The sequence below is a fragment of the Bufo gargarizans genome, chromosome 3 (genome assembly GCF_014858855.1).
Source record: "Bufo gargarizans isolate SCDJY-AF-19 chromosome 3, ASM1485885v1, whole genome shotgun sequence".
NCBI lineage: Eukaryota > Metazoa > Chordata > Amphibia > Anura > Bufonidae > Bufo > Bufo gargarizans.
Genome location: NC_058082.1, coordinates 213,594,818 through 213,615,554, shown reverse-complemented (window position 1 = coordinate 213,615,554; position 20,737 = coordinate 213,594,818). Strand labels below are relative to the sequence as shown.

The window sequence follows — 20,737 nt, the reverse complement described above, 5'->3', positions numbered from 1 at the left end:
TAACTAAATTCTTGGCCCCAAAACATAATTTCAATCATTAGAAATTGAAGGATATGGCACTGAGGGCATCAAACTCCAGAAAAGACCCCAAGAACAGAACAGAACCCCGAATCAACCAATAAATCATACAAAACCCCAAAATGAATGCATACCCCAGACCACTAAATTAAACTAAACTTAGACTCCTATGGTATACTCAGACCAAAATAAAATTTTAATCACCTCTCCTGCTTTGGATGTACAAATAGGCATACTAAACAGCATCTAATTATAATCTCCATACAGCATGGTGCACAGGCCTCTTCATCCTCAAGGTCTCCCGGCGGCAGTGATGAAAATTCCTATTAAATGCAGGTGAAGGACCTTTACTGATGTAAAAAATGGGAGGGGCCAAACCAGGAAGACCATACAGCCAGCATTAGTGCACAGAAATGTGAGTTTTTATTAAAGATGCATGTTTCTGTACATGCATGCATGCATATGCAGCAGAGCTGTATGTGTGACACTCTAAGGTTATTACAGTTATATTTTGTTATCCCCTATCCACAGGATAGAGGATAGCAGTTAGTATAGTGGAGGTCCTACTCCGTATAGCGCTCTGGCATCTTTGGAACTTCCATAGATATGAATGAAGCTGCCAAGCCCATGCCATTACATTCATTTTAGAGGGGGCTCCACTGGTTATGGGGCCCCCATTTTCATGATTAATGGGGGTCCCAGTGGTACGGCCCTCACCAATCTAATAGTTATCTCTATCCTGTGGATAGGGGATAACAATATAACTGGAATACCCCTTTAATAGGAGCTGACCAAAACTATTAACCCCCTGTATGCTAGACCCCAAAGTTAGTGACCTTGTCCTCTCGTCTTCATTAAACCACTCAGAAAGGGAATAAGTAGAAAATAAATTTTAAAATTGTGTGTTGTCTGACCCTGGGGTGCGTCTTATAGTCCAGTGCATCTTAATGTAGTGTACAGTATCCGAACACAGGGTAGCAGTGCTACACAATGTCAACACAAAAGGGGAAATTAACACAGGGGTATATCTTTTAAATCAGTTTTACTTGAGTCTGCATTGGTGTAATTTGTACCAAATGTATCAAATGTTGCATGTTGCTTGTTAAATCTGACACAGTTTTAATCCTAACACTTCAGTCTAGAAAATGGTACTCCAGTTTTTTTTAGACAACCTTCCCACTGAAGTGAATATGGAACTTTTTTTTTAAAGGCTCACTAATAAATCTGTAGTGAAACTAAGTGGAATAGTTAATCACACCCAATCTTGAATGGTGCTAAACTGCAAAGAGTCACAATTAGCCCAAATAGGGCGAAAGCACCATTTTATGAGTTTTGCAAACCAGAATTCCGGAGTGCAGAGCTTGATAAGTTACCCTCCTTAATGAAACGTTGTTGTCTGCTTTTAACTATTGATGACCTATCCTGAGGATATCAGATCGGCAGGGGTCTGGCTCCCAGCACCCTCACCGATCAGCTGTTTGACGAGAAGGCAGTGCTCATATAAGCTCTGTCTTTTCTTCTCTGTTTACCAGCTCGCCACAGCAATTGCAGTGGTGAGCAATTTAATTGAAATATGGCGCCCCCATTCACTTCTCAATAATTACACCTCTTCACCACTGCAATTGCTGCGGAAAGCAGCAGTGGCGTACATAGAGAAGTTAGGACCCCATAGCAAGGATCAAACTAGGCCCCCCACACAGGACAGCTGGTTTTCCGCCTAAACCCCTTTCAATGACCCTTGGGCCATTTTTTCCACTGCCTCATTTGCTAAAACTTGTTCCTTTATAGCAGGCATGCTCAACCTCTGGCTCTCCAGCTGTTGTAAAACTACAACTCCCACAATGCCCTGCTGTAGGCTGTTCAGGCATGCTGGGAGTTGTAGTTTTGCACCAGCTGGAGCTCTGCAGGTTGAGCCTGCCTGCTTTAGAGGATATAGTTCTGACCAAGTTTTTACTCCCAGTAGAAAGGAGATGATCCCAACTGGGCCCTGGGTCCCATAGCATTCACATAGTCTGCCACTATGGTAGTTACGCTCCTGGCGAGCAGGAACACGGTGCTTGTATGAGCGCCGCCTTCTCTTCAAACAGCTGATAGGCAGGGGTACCAGGAGTCAGACCACCGCAGATCTGATATTGATGACCTATTCTGAGGATACATCATTAATAGTAAAAAATTGTGACAACCACTTTAAGTCTAAAGGGTCATTGTTCTATACATAAAGCAATAATAGGGCTATACAATATTTAAATTAATCTTCTATATAATAAATACCTCCTTCAGCATAAAATACATCTACATTATGATGGTAGTTAGGTTATGAGGTGTTTGTGAAGAGGAAGTAAGATAGCATTGCTTTACAGACATTTCTTTTAGAAATACCAAAAATGGTATTGTATCATGCTATGAAAACATTGAGCAAATCATGAAATAAGAATAGCTACAATGAGGAGAATATTCATTCAATTATTAAACACATAATTTTCATAAGTATTAATATTTATTTGCACATTTCCAAAACATGGCTGTTCATTTTCAGACAACAAAATGCAAACTTAGCATTTTCAAGTCCTTCCGCAAAATCAGCTCATGTGATACAAAGAACTTAAAAATAGTACAAGAGTCAAGCAACTAATTCCTCTTTCCCCTGACAGCTTGGGAACTGACAATTATTCTAATTTCTTTTGATAAAACAACATTCAATCCTGAATATTTATTGCAATAGAAGTGAATATTCTTCTAAGACACAGCAGTAAGTTTACTTCACATAGTGATTTATTTACCATGTGAATTTGTAATTTTGGCTCTCAGTTTTATGATGTGTTCTGTTCTGTTACCATGTTTGTATGCTGCCTGTATAATCCATCAGATATTTCATTGAGGATACAGTACAGAAAACAAGAGAAGTAGCATTCCAGGTATTAACTTTTCCTTAGAAATGTTATTCATTTTTCTTACAGAATATGTTCTTAAAAGTTTCAAACTCTTAAAAAATAAAACGTGTAATACAATAATGTTTAATGCATAGATTTCTGTACTGTTTCACCCAAACTGTACAATAGTTTGTGTATTAACCTCTTCCCGATTCAGAAATGTATTTATTTTTTTATTTTCTTTTACTCCCTGTCTTCCCAGAGCAATAACCCTTTTTATTTTTCTATTCACATTGCTGTATGACTGCTTGTTTTTTGCAGGAAGAATTTTTCAAAAAGAAATTCGATTTGTTATGAATTACTTCATCACGAATCGCATTCCATTGTATGTAGCGGACACAATGACAAGGAACGGCAATCGGGCCTTTCAGGGTGGTTAATCAGGGTTAAAAAAAAACATACTCATCTTTAGTGTTGATCACGAATATTCGAATTGCAAATTTTTATCTCGAATATCGGCACTTCGAGAATTTGCGAATATTTTGAAAATAGTGATATATATTCGTAATTTTGAATATTTGAGATTTTTTTAAAATCAGTACACATGATCCCTCCCTGCTTCTAGCTTGTGGGCCAATGAGAAGGCTGCAATATCTTTGACTTTAGGAGTAGTGTTGATTGCGAATTTTCATAATGCAAATTTTTGTAATGAGAATTTTTTCGTAATGTGAATTTTCGTAATGTTAATCATTGAGATTGTGAAAACTTAGATCTGATGGTATATTGCTATATATTCTTGTTTTAGAATATTACGAATATTCGAAAAATGAATATATAGCACTATATCGAATATATTAGTTTTTTAGAATATTCGTCTTTTTTTCCATCTGAATTAATGATTCCTCCCTGCTTAAGTTACTTAGACGAATATTCTAAAAAACTAATATATTCGATATAGTGATATATATTCATTTTTTTAATATTCGTAATATTCAGATGGAAAAAAAGAGGAATATTCTAAAAAAACAAATATATTCGATATAGTGCTATATATTCATTTTTTTAATATTCGTAATATTCTAAAACAAGAATATATAGCAATATAGCGAATATAGCGAATATTAAAAAAACAAATGTAGAACAATTTAGCTAATATAGTGCTATAATGTCTTTTTTTTTATAGTTGTAATTTTTTTCCAATCTGAAATTCAGATAAGAAAAAAATTACAACTATTAGACAAAGAAGATTATAGCACTATATTAGCATAATTGCTCTATATTCGTTTTTTTTTTTCGAATATTCGCTATATTGCTATATATTCTTGTTTTTGAATATTACGAATATTCTAAAAAATGAAAATATTCGTTTTCTAGAATACTCGTCTTTTTTTTTTTTAATCTGTACAGTTGCAGTTGTTCCTCTTTGGCATAATCATCCCCGACAAGCGTCCCAGTCACCATGGGAACGCCTGGGGATTAGAATATACCATCAGATCTGAGTTTTCACTATCTCATTGAGTCTCATTACGAAAATTCTCATTACGAAAATTCTCATTACGAAAATTCGCAATCAACACTACTCCTAATAAATATTCGAATTTGCGAATATTCGAAGAATATTCTATGAAATATTCTATGAAATATTCGCGAAATATCACAAATTCAAATATGATCCCTGACGCTCATCACTACTCATCTTATCCATTTGCTTGATGAGAGGCTGTCACTGCCATCTTGATTGAAGAAACTACATAAAATCTTGTGATATCATCACATCATCATCATGGACAGGCATGGTGACGTCATCACTGATGATGTTGCCGGACCAGCGAGCTGATGTGGTGATGTCACAGATCACCACTCACAAGATTGCGTGGTTTCTTCAATCAAGATGGCCGCCATTTTTGCATCATCATATTATTAATCCCATAACTTTTTTATATTTATGTCTATAGAGCTGTGTGAGGACTTTTTGATCATTTTTTATTCCATTATTTGTAGAGTGGTAAAGCGACAAAAAAAAAAAAAAATTGGCCATTTAGATTTTTTTTTCCACTCAGTCATTCAAAGTAAAGAATAAATAATGTTATATTTTACTTGTACAGGCATTTTGAGACATGGCAATACCATTGGTTTTGATTTTTTGCATTGCTATATTTATTGTTATACTTCTATTTATTTTTAATCCCTTCAGAACTTGTGCGGCACAAGTCAGGACTTTAAGGCTGAGCAGTTGTCATATCAATTTTACACCTGGAGGCAGAATCTGTGAAAGCCAATCACAGATGCTGTGGACAACTGCGATTCATGGCACCTGGTCTTTTCCTGGGAGAATTGCACTCCTGGGTACTAAATGATTCCCCTGCACTGAGACTGAGGGAGCTGTTTTGTTACTATGGCAGCCTCTGACCTTCAGGCTCTGAGGCCTGCCATAACGAGAAACATAGTGACTTTACATAAGCTGCACTTTTTAATTAACTGCAGTCTACTGGAGATGATGATTTATCCCCTAGGGGGGCTAAAAATAAATGCTATTTTTTTGAGTTTTTAAAAAATATTTAAAAAATTGAGATATAAAAAATTCAAATCAACTGTCACTGTGTAGTTCACTGTGTCATGAGTTGCCATATGTAATAGCTTTAGTAGTTTTCTGGCATACTGGCTGTGGTGGATTCCGTGTCGGCTGGTTGCTATGACCTATGTGTAGTTGCGGCAACCTGTGTGTAAACTGCTACTTGTGTATACATTCTCCCCTCCCTGTTGTCTCAGTTATGGTGAGATTAATGGTCTAGTCTGAGTGTGTCTGCTAAGGTCAGATTACCTCGTTACCCTGCTATAACATACTGTGCGCTGTGGGTTTGAGGTCAGTCTATATCCAGTCTTGCTAGGTGCACCTGACCTGGGTTATTCCGTTTGTGTGACCACCTAGTAAGACATTATGGTCACCTTGCCATGGATGAACTCTGCATGGAGAACAGGAATCTGCTATTATGCTTCTATGTCTTGTGTGCAGCGCTGTCAGTTAACTAATGTTGCCTGGGGAACAGGCACCTGCTAGTCCGATTCTATGCTTTCGATAGGAGGATTCCTGGGTTCTCCGGAGGGAGGACATCTAGTCTTTGTGCAGCTCTGCCTGTGATTGCCATGTTTCGTTCTGCATGGGGTCCAGACATCTGCTTGTCTGCCTGTTTGGGCAGCTCTGCCTGAGACAGCCATGGGCTGTTCCGCATGGGGTCCAGACATCTGCTTGTCTGCCTGTTTGGGCAGCTCTGCCTGAGACAGCCATGGGCTGTTCCGCATGGGGTCCAGGCATCTGCTTGTCTGCCTGTGCAGGCAGCTCTGCTTATGACGGCCATGCATCTGTTCCATATGGGGTCCAGGCATTTGCTTGTGTTCTGGTTCCTGTTGTCTTGTCTGAACGTTGTCTTTTGCAGTAGTTTGAGTTCCAGTTTGTGTGCCTGGATTCCAGTCCTTGTTTTTGTGAACAGCTGGCGCTTGCACTATTAGTCTCTTCAGGTACGTGTGACCAGTGAGCATTCGGTTCTATGTCTTGTGTGCAGCTCTGTCAGTTCATCCATGGACTAACTCCACATGGGAAACAGGCATCTGCTAGTCCGAGTCTATGCCTCAGAGGATTCCTGGGTTCTCTGGAGGGAGGACATCTAGTCTGTGTGTAGCTCTGCCTGTGTCATGTTTCGTTCTGCATGGAGTCCAGGAATCTTCTTGTCTGCCTGTTTGGGCAGCTCTGTCTGACACGGCCATGTGTATTTCTGCATGGGATACAGGGCCCTGCTTGTGTTCTGGTTCCCGTTGTCTTGTCTGAATGTTGTCCTTTGCGGTTGTTTGGGTTCCAGTTTGTGTGCCTGGATTCCAGTCCTTGTTGTGCAAGCACCAGCTGTTCACACAATCAGTCTATGCAGGTAAGTGGCCAAGTGCACCGGTAACTAGAGATGGCCTAGCGGTTCGCCCGGCGGTTGTTTTGCGTGTTCGTGATTCGCCGAACATGCGAACATATGGAGATATTCATGCCCGCCATATTCTTTTACATTGTAAAGAACTTTGACCCATGACACATCCATCAGGTGGTACAGGACAGCCAATTGAGACATTTAAGCACATGGACATACCCCCTACCTTATAAATAAACCTGATCTGGCCGCCATTTTACATTCAGTGTTTTGCCAGTGTAGGGAGAGGTTGCTGTGTGGAGCAGAGACAGGCTGTTAGGGACACCAAACGCTAGCTAATAGGGCCACAAAAGTCCTTTTAAGGACTGGTATAGGTGTGCTATTGATAGGTGTGATACACAGAGGGGTGCGATATACTTATAATATACTTTTATAATGAGTCAAAAACACAGATCTATATGGTGATCACCTGGAAGTCAGGGGCCTAGGGGCTAGGGGCTTACTAGGGCCATTTTTATATAGGGTAAGGTTCCGGATGGGGTTGCTCTTGTCAGGGCGGGTGGTCTGTGGTTAGGCTATCAGGGCCAGAATAGCACCCCCTGTAGGGCAATATCAGGGACAGTTCTTTGCCCACCCTGTCCTTCAATACCACATCACCATCTAGCCCAGGGACAGATGTTTTTTGCTTTCACTCCTGATTCATGGATGTGCACTGGAACCCCCCCGATTGTGGTAGGACATATGGTTTCTGATTTAGTGCCGCCGAGCTCCTGATTTAGTGCCGCCGAGCACTTGTTATTGCCTACCACATCTATGCTTTTTGCTTAACTTTAATAATTTTATTTATTTTAATTTTGAGGGATATCTTTTCTATTCACACGTTTGCAAAATGGGTCCGCATCCGATCCGCAATTAAATAGAACATGTCCTATTCTTGTCCGCAATTGCAGACAAGATTAGACATTTTCTATTATAGTGCCGGCGATGTGCAGTCTGCAAATTGCGGAATGCACATTGCCGGTGTCCGTGTTTTGCGCAAAACACTTACGGATGTGTGAATGGACCCTCATAGTAACATTATTAAAGGTTACGTTTTATCTTTATGTATATTCTAATGGATTGCCTTCCTTGTACAATGTTATAATATACTTTCTATGTTAGAAAGTATATTATAGTGCATTTGTATTGTGCGGCAGTTGTGTGCGGTTCTGCTGCGATACTGCAGGTATATAGAGGGACAAGCGTTATTGGAACAAATAATTTCTACTGGTGTGATATACCAGTCGTCCCCCCAAAAAACTGATTGAAGCGGGGTGTTATATACCAATATACTTTCTTTATAGTGCATTTGGGTACTGTATAGTGCATTTGCACATGCTCGTACGCGAAAACTATATTGCCAATATGTCGCATTGAAAAAAATAATGAATGGAGATCGCAAATTCGAATAATACATCTGGTATGTCACTGTCCATTTTGTGGGACTATTTGTGCACTTCTAGTAATTATTTATTGGCTGCAAATATGAGCTGAAGGTTTTTTAGGTTCGCCTGCCATTAAAATGAATGGGTCCCGCCGCGAACTTGCGGTTCGCGAACATTTGATCGCGTTCGCCAACCGTCATGGCAGATGTTTGTCCATCACTACAGGTAACATCCCGGAGGTGCGACCAGTGAGCCCTCAGCTAAGTTCATCTTCACCATCAGGACTCTGTGAAAAAGGGGCTCACTGAGTCTCTGCCCTCTGGGTTTGTCCCCAAGTCAAACCGATGCACTTGATCCATTGGTATTACCTGCCACTAGTCCCTTACCTGCTGGTCCATCTCACTATCATGTCTTGTTCTCTGTGAATTAAGTATTCATCTTGGTCCTTGCCTTGTTTGTCTCTGCTTGCTTTGGTGCGTTATGCGTGAGATGTTCCAGAGGTCAGTAGGACCTTCGTTAGAACATGACATCAACCTCTTTCCCCATATTAAAAATAAAAATACACCATAAAAAATAAACATCACGGGCATCTCCCATACTCACTACCCCAGCACATCAGACTCTCCCCCAACATCTAAGCCTTCAAAAGTAAGTAAGTAAGTCTAAGCCTTCGAAAGCTTACAACCTGCAATAAGCATGCTGCCACCACACAGCCAAACGGGCAGCATTTACCTCCACCTACTGTGTTCTTTCCGGACAGGGTCCTCTGCCCCTCTGTACCAATTAGTCTATATTACAGTATGTATTTGTAACCCCCTCTTGATGTACATTTTGCAGAATGGAATTGCGGACCCATTCATTTCTATGGGGCAGCACGATGCTGCCCGGACACGGAATTGTGGACCCGAACTTCCGGGTCCGCAATTCCGTTCCCGAAAAAAGATAGAACATGTCCTATTCTTGTCCGCAATTGCGGACAAGAACAGGCATATTCTATTAGCGCCGGCAATGTGCGGTCTGCCTTATAGGCAGGGTTCCAGGATCAGGAGCCCCCTCTTGCAGCCAAAAGGAATAAAGCTATTTATTTAAATAGTCTTTATGTAGAGATAGAAATGTGGAAAGATTTAGCTTTCCCCATGCAAAAAGAAGGCAGAACAACAGCAGTCGGCTAATTGCTAGTCCAGATTTTATTTGTCAACCTGCAACTTGTGTAAACCCACATGAAAGCCTAAAAAAAATCTCAATGTCAATCATGTTAATGTTGACCTTACCAACCAATTAATATATTTCTGCAAATTTTAAATATGCTTGTGAGCTTGGGTTCTATTCTGTTTCTTCTTTTTATTTTGTAGAGTATGGCGAAGATGTGTGTATTGTGCCTTTTGTGCACTTGCATTGTTTCAAATTTGACAGAGACAGGTAAATCTAGCTTTACACTGATATATTTTTTTAAGCACTAGAATATTAAAATAGCACAAAAATAATTATATAGTAACTCTTCTTTTAGGATTGGTCGATTTCTATCAGCTTTATTGAAAGGGGGATTTCGAGTTTGTTTTTTATTTATTTTTTTACATAAAGGAATCAGAGCCAATGGGGCGTTTCAGAGAAAATATTGCAGCATATTTACTAAAGTTGGCATCTCCGATACCAGCTTCAATAAAAAGTGTTCTGGAGTAAGATGCGCCAAATTTAGTTTTTATAATTGTTGCTTGGTTTTCATGATCCTGTGAATCCACTAGAATCTTCATCCTCTTTTCTGATAAACTAACCACAAAACAATTTTTTTACAGTGAACAGAAGCATGGTACCTCGGATCACAGAACCCCTTAAAAATGTTAACATAGAAGTGAAAGCAGGTAACAATCATTATTCAGTCATAACATAAGAATTATTGAGGCAACATGCCCAAATAATCCAGCATGCCTCGCTGTGCCAGTGTGTCTTTGACCCTACGCAATCTCAAAGGTTTGCTAGTAATGACATCCATAAATTGCACATATTGCACTATGTTACAAGCAGCAATAAACTGATGCATTGCAGATATCTAATATTAGGAAATTGCATAACTATCACAGTCCCATATTATGTTATTAGAATAGTGCATCTTCAACAAGTGGAAGTAATCCTATTATTACACAGCACTGTGGCTGCAGAGGGCATCATAAGAATACAGATGATGCTTAGGCAAACCCTTAATCCATTCAACATACAGTAAAGAATACAGAAAAGACAAGATGGCACCTACACAGTTATCTTCATATAGCTCAAACTATATATAGCATGTAGTAATATACAATGTATATGTAGTAATTCTGACAACAGCTTTCTATTATGGAATTGTTAGTTGAGTAATCCCCTGATCTTTAATATGCAGCTTCACTTCAGGAGAACCTGTCAATCCTGCTGTCACTACCAGAGCTTTGAGACGTTCTCACAGCTCTGTTTCCACACCCCTGTGATGATGTCACTACTAGAGCTTGGAGGAGTTCTCTTCCCTGTTTCTCCGCCTCTGTGATGAGGTCTTTACTTTCGGTTTCCTTCCTCCCAGCTGTCCCTCCTGTGTTTGATTTCGCTGCCTTTAAATCACCCCTCCTCCTTTGTAGAGGTGCGGATTATACTCTTCATTTTGAGCTGTATCTCTCGCTTGAGTGTCTTCACCTGTGTGACTTCTCTTCACTGGATCTGTGTTCTGCTGATGCAAGTACTTCGGATATCGTCTGCTGACTTTGGATCTGTTTTCACTGCGGCTGCAGCACCTCAGTTAAGTGTTCTGACATTGTGTGTTTCTGTTTCACTTGCTGACTGGATCCGAGGCGACCCCGGTTCCGTCCATATACTGAGCAGGGCACCGGTGGCCGTGCCCCTTCCACTATTGTAGGGGTTTCAGCGGTCTTCAGCCTCAGGTACGCGGGCATGTCTCGATCCACCATTTGGATCCGGACATGGGCCTAGCAGCTTAGGGAGAGCTTTTAGGGTTTGGCAGGAGTCACCCTTTATCCTCCCTAGTTTGGGTCCGGTCAGTTGCTATTCTCTGTGTACGCTCTTGTTGCTCACTTACAGCCGTGACATTATAATCCGCCAAACCGTCCTTTTTTGACATGGATCCGCTTTCTGGCCTGGTTGACCGCATGCAGGGTCTTTCTTTGGAGGTAGCGGATCTCCGTCAATCTATGACTCAGCTTCAAGCATTGGGCTCTGCTCCGGCCCATGGAGTCTGTTGCGAGCCAAAGGTCTCACTTCCGGAGACGTTCTCCGGGGGCAGTGAGAATTTTGTTCGTTTCAGAGAGGCATGCAAACTCCATTTTTGCTTGTGTCCCCATTCCTCTGGTAATGAGGAACAGAGGGTGAGGATTGTCATCTCCCTGCTCAGGGGTAGTGCTCAGACTTGGGCTTTTTCGTTGCCATCGGGGGATCCCTCCCTTCGATCCGTAGAAAGATTTTTTTTGGCTCTGGGGAAGATATATGATGACCCGGATCGTGTTGCCCTGGCTGAATCTAACTTACGTTTTTTATGCCAGGACAAACTGTCTGCGGAGCTTTATTGTTCTGAATTTCGGAGATGGGCAGCTGATACAGGTTGGAATGATGCTGCACTCCGGAGTCAGTTCTCTCATGGTCTCTCGGAGAGATTGAAGGATGCGTTTGCTTTCCATGAGAGACCAATGTCCTTAGAGTCTGCCATGTCATTGGCGGTACGCCTTGACAGGCGTCTAAGAGAAAGAAACGAGACCTCTCTGTCCAGTCATTTTCAGTCTAGCGGCAGTGGTGCGGATTCATTCAGTGTGCAGGGGCCTCATCCTCTCTCGGTTCCCTCTGTGGAGGAGCCCATGCAGCTAGGTCGACCTGCCCCGGATAAAGGAGGATTTAGTCCTCAGAGAATGGTGTGTTTTTGTTGTGGGGGCATAGGTCATTTGGCTAATGTTTGTCCGTCTAGGAGATTCTTGAACTGTACTAAGAGTTATAATAAGAGAAAGACCTCAAAAGGTAAATCATCAAACTCTGCTTCATCTGCTACTTTGGGCAAAGTTGATGTAGGAATTGATTCTTTTCCTCTGACCTGCAGTTCCCGTTTTCTCCTTTCTGCTAGGGTGGCGCTAGGGAGCAAAGTCATTTCTTGTGAAATTTTAGTCGATAGTGGAGCGGCCGTCAATCTTATTGATACTCAATTTGAAGCCATGCATGGTTTTCAGTTTTGCACATTAGAAAAGGATATACCTGTTTTTGCTATTGACTCTGCTCCACTCTCACAGAGATCCCTGAAGGGCATTGTTCACAATATCCGGTTAGCGATAGGTGATACTCATGTGGAGGATATATCTTGTTTTGTCCTTAACGGATTGCCTTCTCCTCTAGTTTTGGGGTTACCCTGGCTTACTAGACATAACCCCACTATTGATTGGCAAGGAAGGCAAATAAATGAATGGAGTGAATTTTGTAGAGAGAATTGTCTCACAGCAATTTTTGCAGAGGTGTCTACTAAAACGGTGCCATCATTTCTCTCTGATTTCTCGGACTTGTTTTCCGAGAGCGGTGTTCAGGAGCTACCTCCTCACCGGGAGTTTGACTGTCCCATTAACCTCATTCCCGGCGCCAAACTGCCAAAAGCACGCCTCTACAACCTCTCACAACCGGAAAGAATCGCAATGCGAACTTATATTTCTGAGAGTCTCGATAAGGGGCATATTCGTCCCTCAAAATCTCCTGTTGCCGCTGGGTTTTATTTTGTTAAAAAGAAAGATGGCTCTCTGAGACCTTGCCTAGATTTTAGGGAGCTGAACCGTATCACCATTCGCGATCCCTATCCTCTTCATCTGATCCCGGACCTCTTCAACCAAATTGTTGGGGCCAAGGTTTTTTCCAAATTGGATTTGAGAGGCGCGTACAACCTGGTCAGGGTCAGAGAGGGGGATGAATGGAAAACGGCCTTTAATACCCCTAATGGGCATGTTGAGAATCTCGTTATGCCTTTCGGCCTGATGAATGTTCCGGCCGTCTTTCAGCATTTTGTTAACAGTATTTTCTACCATTTAATGGGGAAATTTGTATTGGTGTATCTTGATAATATTTTGATTTTTTCCCCTGATGTTCAGACCCATCAGGATCATCTTTTTCAGGTTCTGCGGATTCTGCGGGAGAATAAATTGTACGCCAAGCTGGAGAAATGTGTTTTTATGGTATCGGAGATTCAATTTCTGGGTTTTTTCCTCTCTGCTTCTGGTTTTCGCATGGATCCGGAGAAGGTCCGTGCTGTGCTGGAGTGGGAGCTTCCTGAGAATCAGAAGGCATTGATGCGCTTTCTGGGTTTTGCAAACTATTACAGAAAGTTCATTTTGAATTATTCCTCTGTTGTCAAACCCCTCACTGACATGACAAAATAGGGGGCAGATTTTTCCTCTTGGTCGGAGGAGGCGCTTGCAGCTTTTTCTAAGATTAAAAAGAGTTTTGCGTCTGCTCCCGTCTTGGTGCATCCCGATGTTTCCTTACCTTTTATTGTTGAGGTGGATGCTTTTGAGGTGGGTGTGGGTGCGGTTTTGTCCCAGGGCCCTTCTCCTGCCAAGTGGCGACCCTGTGCCTTTTTCTCTAAAAAGCTCTCCCCGGCAGAGAGAAACTATGATGTGGGAGATAGGGAGTTGTTGGCCATCAAGTTGGCTCTCGAGGAGTGGCGCCATTGGTTGGAGGGAGCCAGGCACCCTATCACCGTTTTTACCGACCATAAGAATCTGGCGTACTTGGAGTCGGCCAGGCGTATGAATCCGAGACAGGCCAGATGGTCTCTCTTCTTCTCCAGATTCAATTTTGTCATTACATTCCGCCCTGGGATCAAAAATGTGAAGGCTGATGCTCTCTCTCGCTGTTTTCCGGGAGGAGGAAACTCCGAGGACCCGGGTCCCATTTTGGCGGAGGGGGTGGTTGTTTCTGCCCTGTATTCTGATTTGGAGGCCGAGGTCCAGGCTGCCCAGACTGAGATACCTGCCCGTTGTCCTCCTGGGAAGTTGTTTGTGCCTCCTGAGTTACGTCACAAACTCTTCAAGGAACATCATGATACCGTTCTTGCTGGTCACCCCGGCAGTAGAGCCACGGTAGATCTCATTGCTCGGAGATTTTGGTGGCCGGCTCTTCGTAAGTCGGTGGAGGGTTTTGTGGCTGCTTGTGAGACGTGCGCTCGCGCTAAGGTCCCTCGTTCACGGCCTTAAGGTCCCCTTCTCCCGTTACCCATACCTTCCCGCCCTTGGACACACCTCTCCATGGACTTTATCACGGATCTTCCTCGTTCCTCAGGGAAGTCGTGATCCTGGTGGTGGTGGACCGTTTTAGCAAGATGGCTCATTTCGTACCCTTCCCTGGTTTACCCGGTGCTAAAACGTTGGCGCAAGCTTTTGTCTACCATTTGGCAAAAGATTCCGAGTAATCTTAGAAAGATGAGTGAGAAATATAAGCGTGTGGCTGATAAGAGACGTATGCCTGGTCCGGACCTGAATGTGGGTGATCTGGTGTGGTTGTCTACAAGAAATATTAAACTGAAGGTTCCCTCCTGGAAATTGGGTTCCAAGTTTATTGGCCCTTATAAAATCTTGTCAGTCGTCAATCCTGTTGCCTTCCGTCTTGATCTTCCACGGGTTTGGAAGATACATAATGTATTTCACAGGGCTCTTTTAAAACCATATGTCCAGCCCACGGTACCCTCCTCTTTGCCTCCTCCTCCGATTTTGGTTGATGGCAATCTGGAGTTTGAGGTTTCCAGAATTGTGGACTCTCGCATTGTCCGCGGTTCTCTTCAGTACCTCGTTCATTGGAGGGGTTATGGTCCTGAGGAGAGGATGTGGGTTCCGGTGTAGGACATTAAAGCCACTCGCCTCATCAGGGCATTTCATAGGGTTCATCCTGGGCAGTTGGGTCCTGGGTGTCCGGAGTCCACCCGTAGAGGGGGGGGTACTGTCACTACCAAAGCTTTGAGACGTTCTCACAGCTCTGTTTCCACACCCCTGTGATGATGTCACTACTAGAGCTTGGAGGAGTTCTCTTCCCTGTTTCTCCGCCTCTGTGATGAGGTCTTTACTTTTGGTTTCCTTCCTCCCAGCTGTCCCTCCTGTGTTTGATTTCGCTGCCTTTAAATCACCCCTCCTCCTTTGTAGAGGTGCGGATTATACTCTTCATTTTGAGCTGTATCTCTCGCTTGAGTGTCTTCACCTGTGTGACTTCTCTTCACTGGATCTGTGTTCTGCTGATGCAAGTACTTCGGATATCGTCTGCTGACTTTGGATCTGTTTTCACTGCGGCTGCAGCACCTCAGTTAAGTGTTCTGACATTGTGTGTTTCTGTTTCACTTGCTGACTGGATCCGAGGCGACCCCGGTTCCGTCCATATACTGAGCAGGGCACCGGTGGCCGTGCCCCTTCCACTATTGTAGGGGTTTCAGCGGTCTTCAGCCTCAGGTACGCGGGCATGTCTCGATCCACCATTTGGATCCGGACATGGGCATAGCAGCTTAGGGAGAGCTTTTAGGGTCTGGCAGGGGTCACCCTTTATCCTCCCTAGTTTGGGTCCGGTCAGTTGCTATTCTCTGTGTACGCTCTTGTTGCTCACTTACAGCCGTGACACCTGCTTACATGTAGTAAATACTTGCACATCACATAAAATATCAACACTAGAGCATGTAGCATTGTGACATTGTGCTGTTCCTCCTTTGCTCCTCTTGGAAATGTATGAGTAGATTGATAACTTGGGGGTTACCATTTCTATGCACACTCTGACACATTCCATTTATAATTATTAATTATTAATAGCATTACTATTATTATTTTAAATTTGTGCACAGGCTCAAAAATTGATCTACGCTGCTCCGCTCTACTTGGGTCTGAAAGTTCTTTAGAAATTACCATTATTTATTGGCTTATTAATGGAACATTCATTGGAAACTACAGTAGTGTCCAGGAAGGTTTCCCAAGGTAGGTACAGTTCTCCCACCCTGTTAAATATCCACCACCAAGGTCACCAGGCAGGAGCCTCAAAACCTGGGTGTTTCCTGAAGGAAGAAAAGGTGTGCCCTTCAGTCACTGCAAAAGCTGTGTACGTCCCCGACAGTAAACCAATAGCCCTTGTCATGTGCTATGCAGTGCAGGACAAGGTGGAGCATTGGAGCTAGAAATGCTCCGATGCTCCACTTAGACATGGTAAATGATTGAAGAGGAGCTTATGTCCAGATTCAGCTCTGATCCTGGAAAAACCCTTTAAGACAATAGAGGGAGGTGCCTAACTGGAGGCCCTTAGCAGCAGGGCTATCAATGATCCGCTTGTCAGGTGACACTTCTAACAAAAAACAAAAACAAAGTGAACCATCCCTTTAAACCACAACCCTTTAAACTAGAGTGTTTTTAAGTTGCCCATGAAAGTTGGCTATAATAACGCCCACGATACATCTTTCAGAAACAGTATGGTGTACGGGCACTGCATGCTGTGCCAGGAAGCCAGCTGACGTTTGCTGCAGTTGGTTGGCTGCTCTCTGACCATGAGCATCAGTGTTCACAGCAATGCTGTTTGGCTCAGAACAGCTGGTAGACAGAGCTTTCCCCCCAAATGTCCTTTTTCAGTTGGATGCTAGCTTTTCTGTGTACAGTTCCTAAGCTTTAGCTCTGGGCACTGCCAAGTTAGAGTTCTATACATCATTTTAAATAGGTCCATATGATAGAGAGCAGGAGAGCCACTCTATGATATCCATATGGAGCACTTAAAATAAATGCAGTAATATTTTGAATATACTCTGACCACAAGAGTGGATCTCCCCAAAATCTTAAATATGGATAATTTGAGCACTACTAATATACATAAAAATGTTGTAAATTCTGTTGCTGTTCTCTTACATTACCATATACAGGGTTTCTAAGAAAGGTGATGAAAATTATCTTACCATTATCCTTCATATAGACAACGCTGTCCCAGAATTGTACAACATTCCTATCACATGTATAGCAAACAGCCCATGGGGGGCAGATAATTCAACACTTTATTTGACACCTGCCAAAACAGGTTGGTATACCTATACAAATTGGATATCCATAAGGGTTACTGAATTATCTAATTAAGCCATGTCCAATGACTCCTATTCTTTACTTGATATCGAGTACTGGCTGCTCAAAGGGAATCTGTCACCTGCTTTTACAATTTTAAGCTGGCCCCATCGCTATGTTCACTAAAGTACCTTATTTCCACAAGTCTTCTTTTTACTTTATTTTGTTTTGTAGTTTTGATATAAAAGCTTTTTATGTTATGCTAATGAGGCTCCAAGGTGCCCAGAGGGGCGTTTTTTTCCTTCTCCTGTGCCCAGTGACGCCCCCCTCCAGTGCCCAAGAACGCCTCCTGATCAGCAAATAACCTCCCACAGCCTGGCAAACGGTTCCGCCCCCTCCCCACGTCATAGTCTGCCTTATAGAAATGCCCCGTCCTTCTTCCTGTCTGCGGCCTAGAAAACTCGCGCAGGCGCAGTACCGCCTGCGACCTGTGCCTGCGCGATCATTAACCTCCTGAGGGCAACAGCGCTCAGGTTACATCACTGGGCTCAGCGCATACCCAGTGAGACTTTTGAGGCTGTTGCTCTCAGGAGGTTGATGATCGCGCAGGCCGCAGGCGGTACTGCGCCTGCGCAAGTTTTCTGGCCGCAGACAGGAAGAAGGACTGGGCATTTCTATAAGGTAGACTATGACGTGGGGAGGGGGCAGAACCGTTTTCCGGGCTGTGGGAGGTTATTTGATGATCAGGAGAAGTTCTAGGGCACTGCAGGGGGGCGTCACTGGGCACCGGAGAGTGAAAAAAACGCCCCTCTGGGCACCTTGGAGCCTCATTAGCATAACATAAAAAGCGCTTTTATATCAAAACTACTAAACGAAATAAAGTAAAAAGAAGACTGCTGGAAATAAGTTACTTTAGTGAATATAGCGATGGGGCCAGCTTAAAATGGTAAAAGCAGGTGACAGATTCCCTTTAATGAATATGGACATCTTTGGAAGCACATTTTTATTATTACATTCTACTCCTTTTTGAATGTAGTTAGGGCATTTTGCACAGGCCGATGATTAGGACAATTATCGAGAACAAACATTCCTATAAACAATTGTTACCGATAATTGCCCCAAAACACCTGAAAAACTGTGGAAACACACATTTGTTGGGTGCAGCACATAATATCCTCATTTGTCAGCGGCACACTGTCCTGTGTAAAAAGAAATGTCCTGGTGGCAAACAAGGGCGTTGAATGGGATTGAACGATCATAGTAACGATCATTCATCCCCGAGCAACAGTGATCATTGTTGAATGGGGGTAATGAGCAGGCAGTGATCGGGAATAAACATTCTTCATTTCCTGCCCTGTCGGCCAGTGTAAAAAGGTCCTTAGACTTTAAAGATTTTTATATGAATGTACCCATATATGTAACCATATATTACATGCAGCATGTAATTTTTTTATTTTCTTTATTTCAGGGTCTTTCACCTGGGCAGTTATCATTCCTCTGTCTCTTATTATTTTGAGTTTACTGGCAGTATTTGGATATAAACATTTCATTCTGTTAACAACTTATATTTCTCATCAATCAAACAAGTCATGAAAATAAATTAAGTGGTGGTCTAACCTATGGGACCCCAAGATTCCCAACCCCTTTAACAATGATTACAATGATTAATGACTTTGACAAGATTCCCAAAATTCCTGTTTTCAGATTGCAGGACAATATGCATTGTTAAAGGGGTTATCCGAGTTATTTTTTTGATTTTTCTACGTTCCTAACTGGGCAAATATAACAGCTTTCCAATTCACTCACTTTATCTCCAGTGGCTGGTTTCTCAGATTCCACTGAGGGTCACATGACCTGTGATCTCAGATTCTCTCCCTGCTCTGATAAAGTTTGTTTACAAGCCTGTAAACAAGACATCACTGTGCTGGCCACCACTGTGCTGCCGTCTGCTCTCTCTCCTAAGATTCTTATCCCCTTCAGCTGCACACACTGGGTATCTGCAGCAGTGACAATTCTGGGCACAGGAGCTGAAGGACTAGAGAGAGCATTGCACAAGAAGGTAGGGGGAAGATCCTGTGTGTATTAGCAGTGTCATTATACAGGTGGGACTTGTAGTTCTACACATACAACATGCTGCAGAGTCTCCCAGCAGGCAGACATGTCACTCAGGGCAGCACTTGTATTCACTCCCTTAGCAGTGTCATTATACAGCTGGGACTTGTAGTCCTACACATACAACATGCTGCAGAGTCTCCCAGCAGGCAGACATGTCACTCAGGGCAGCATTTGTATTCACTCCCTTAGCAGTGCAGGGGGAGGGGCAGAGGTTGTTTTTATTGCATGTAAACAAAGGGCCAGAAAAGAACCAGGGAAATGAGGAAATATATATATATATATATATATATATATATATATATATTGCATAAAACTTGCTTAGCTTAGTTATATATTGCTGCCATCAGATTTTCAGTGCTATATATTTTTTTTTCATAACTCGGACAACCCCTTGAATTTTCATAAATATTAAGGGCAGTGAGAGAAATAGATGAATGCATTTTAGACCTCCTGCTACGCTTCATGCTTTCTCCCTAGAACTATGAACTAGTACTTTTCTCTAGTATCTCTAAAGATAGATATAGCGATGTTTTTCTTTTCATTAAACTGTGGCTTTGGCACATTGTTATGATAAAGAACAGAAGTCAGTAGAAATCCTGGATATGTACTGTATATCTGTATATAGCTTGACAAACATGCTGTGGACAAATGGTACAAAATTTTATCTTATTTATTTTTTTTAAAAGCTTTCTGCTTAAAAAAAAAACAAACATTTGCAAATGTTCTATTAACATATTTAGCTCATAAAGATGATGTCTTGGCTTGACCAGCAATCGTTTTGGGAAGCCTGCCAGTGAAATTGGAGAAATCAGTAGACACTGAGCAATGCTTCATCATCACTCTAGTGACACAGTCTGGAAGCAGCCAAGAATGACTCCTCCAAGTGTAATCAGTTGATCATTGGAGATTCAAGCAAAAGTTTACTCTCACTTCTTAAATCACATTCCCCCAGGGTTGACTATGGTTGCCATCCTTTGCAACAAAATATACCAGCCAGGTTTACATGGGTAAAAAAAGGATGTGGTTTTGGAGCGTGACTTAGAACAGGGTGTTGTTTGACACTAGTGGTTTGATCATACTTTGAGTTCTGTCATTTTAAAAATAAAACGGAGAAAAGCCTTGGAGGGAGAAGTAAAGAGACTAGAGATAGAACTCCATAAAGATAGTGGTGTGGATAAACAAAAAGAGTTACTGGATGCCCGGGAAAAACTAAAAAAAAAATTAAGTCAGAAAGCCCAAGATTTTTGTCTACGGGCAAAAAGTATTTTGCGAAACAGGGAAGCCTGGAAGATTAATATCTTCCATGATAGCAAATCAACGAGGGGACAACAAATCTAGATGTCTTAGATTAAGAAATAGGAATATAACTTATAATCAAGACAGGATTAAACTTG

The 20,737-nt window shown here is 42.3% G+C and overlaps 1 protein-coding gene across 5 annotated transcripts; it reads left to right on the top strand.

The window, feature by feature from the left end:
* The first annotated feature begins 2,653 nt into the window (after positions 1-2,653).
* Positions 2,654-19,311, top strand: LOC122933253 (interleukin-1 receptor type 2-like). Of its 5 annotated transcripts, XM_044288124.1 has the most exons (7): positions 2,665-2,767; positions 2,885-2,933; positions 9,573-9,639; positions 10,014-10,079; positions 16,040-16,169; positions 17,096-17,247; positions 18,697-19,311. In XM_044288124.1, the coding sequence occupies exons 3-7, from the start codon at positions 9,576-9,578 to the stop codon at positions 18,819-18,821; spliced, it is 537 nt and encodes a 178-aa protein (XP_044144059.1). In that variant the 5' UTR covers positions 2,665-2,767; positions 2,885-2,933; positions 9,573-9,575; the 3' UTR covers positions 18,822-19,311. The 5 variants fall into 5 exon arrangements, with proteins under 5 accessions (XP_044144063.1, XP_044144058.1, XP_044144061.1 ...); XM_044288128.1 differs by lacking the exon at positions 2,885-2,933 and having other exon boundaries at positions 2,654-2,767; positions 17,096-17,109; XM_044288123.1 differs by lacking the exon at positions 2,885-2,933 and having other exon boundaries at positions 2,654-2,767.
* Positions 19,312-20,737: the final 1,426 nt, after the last annotated feature.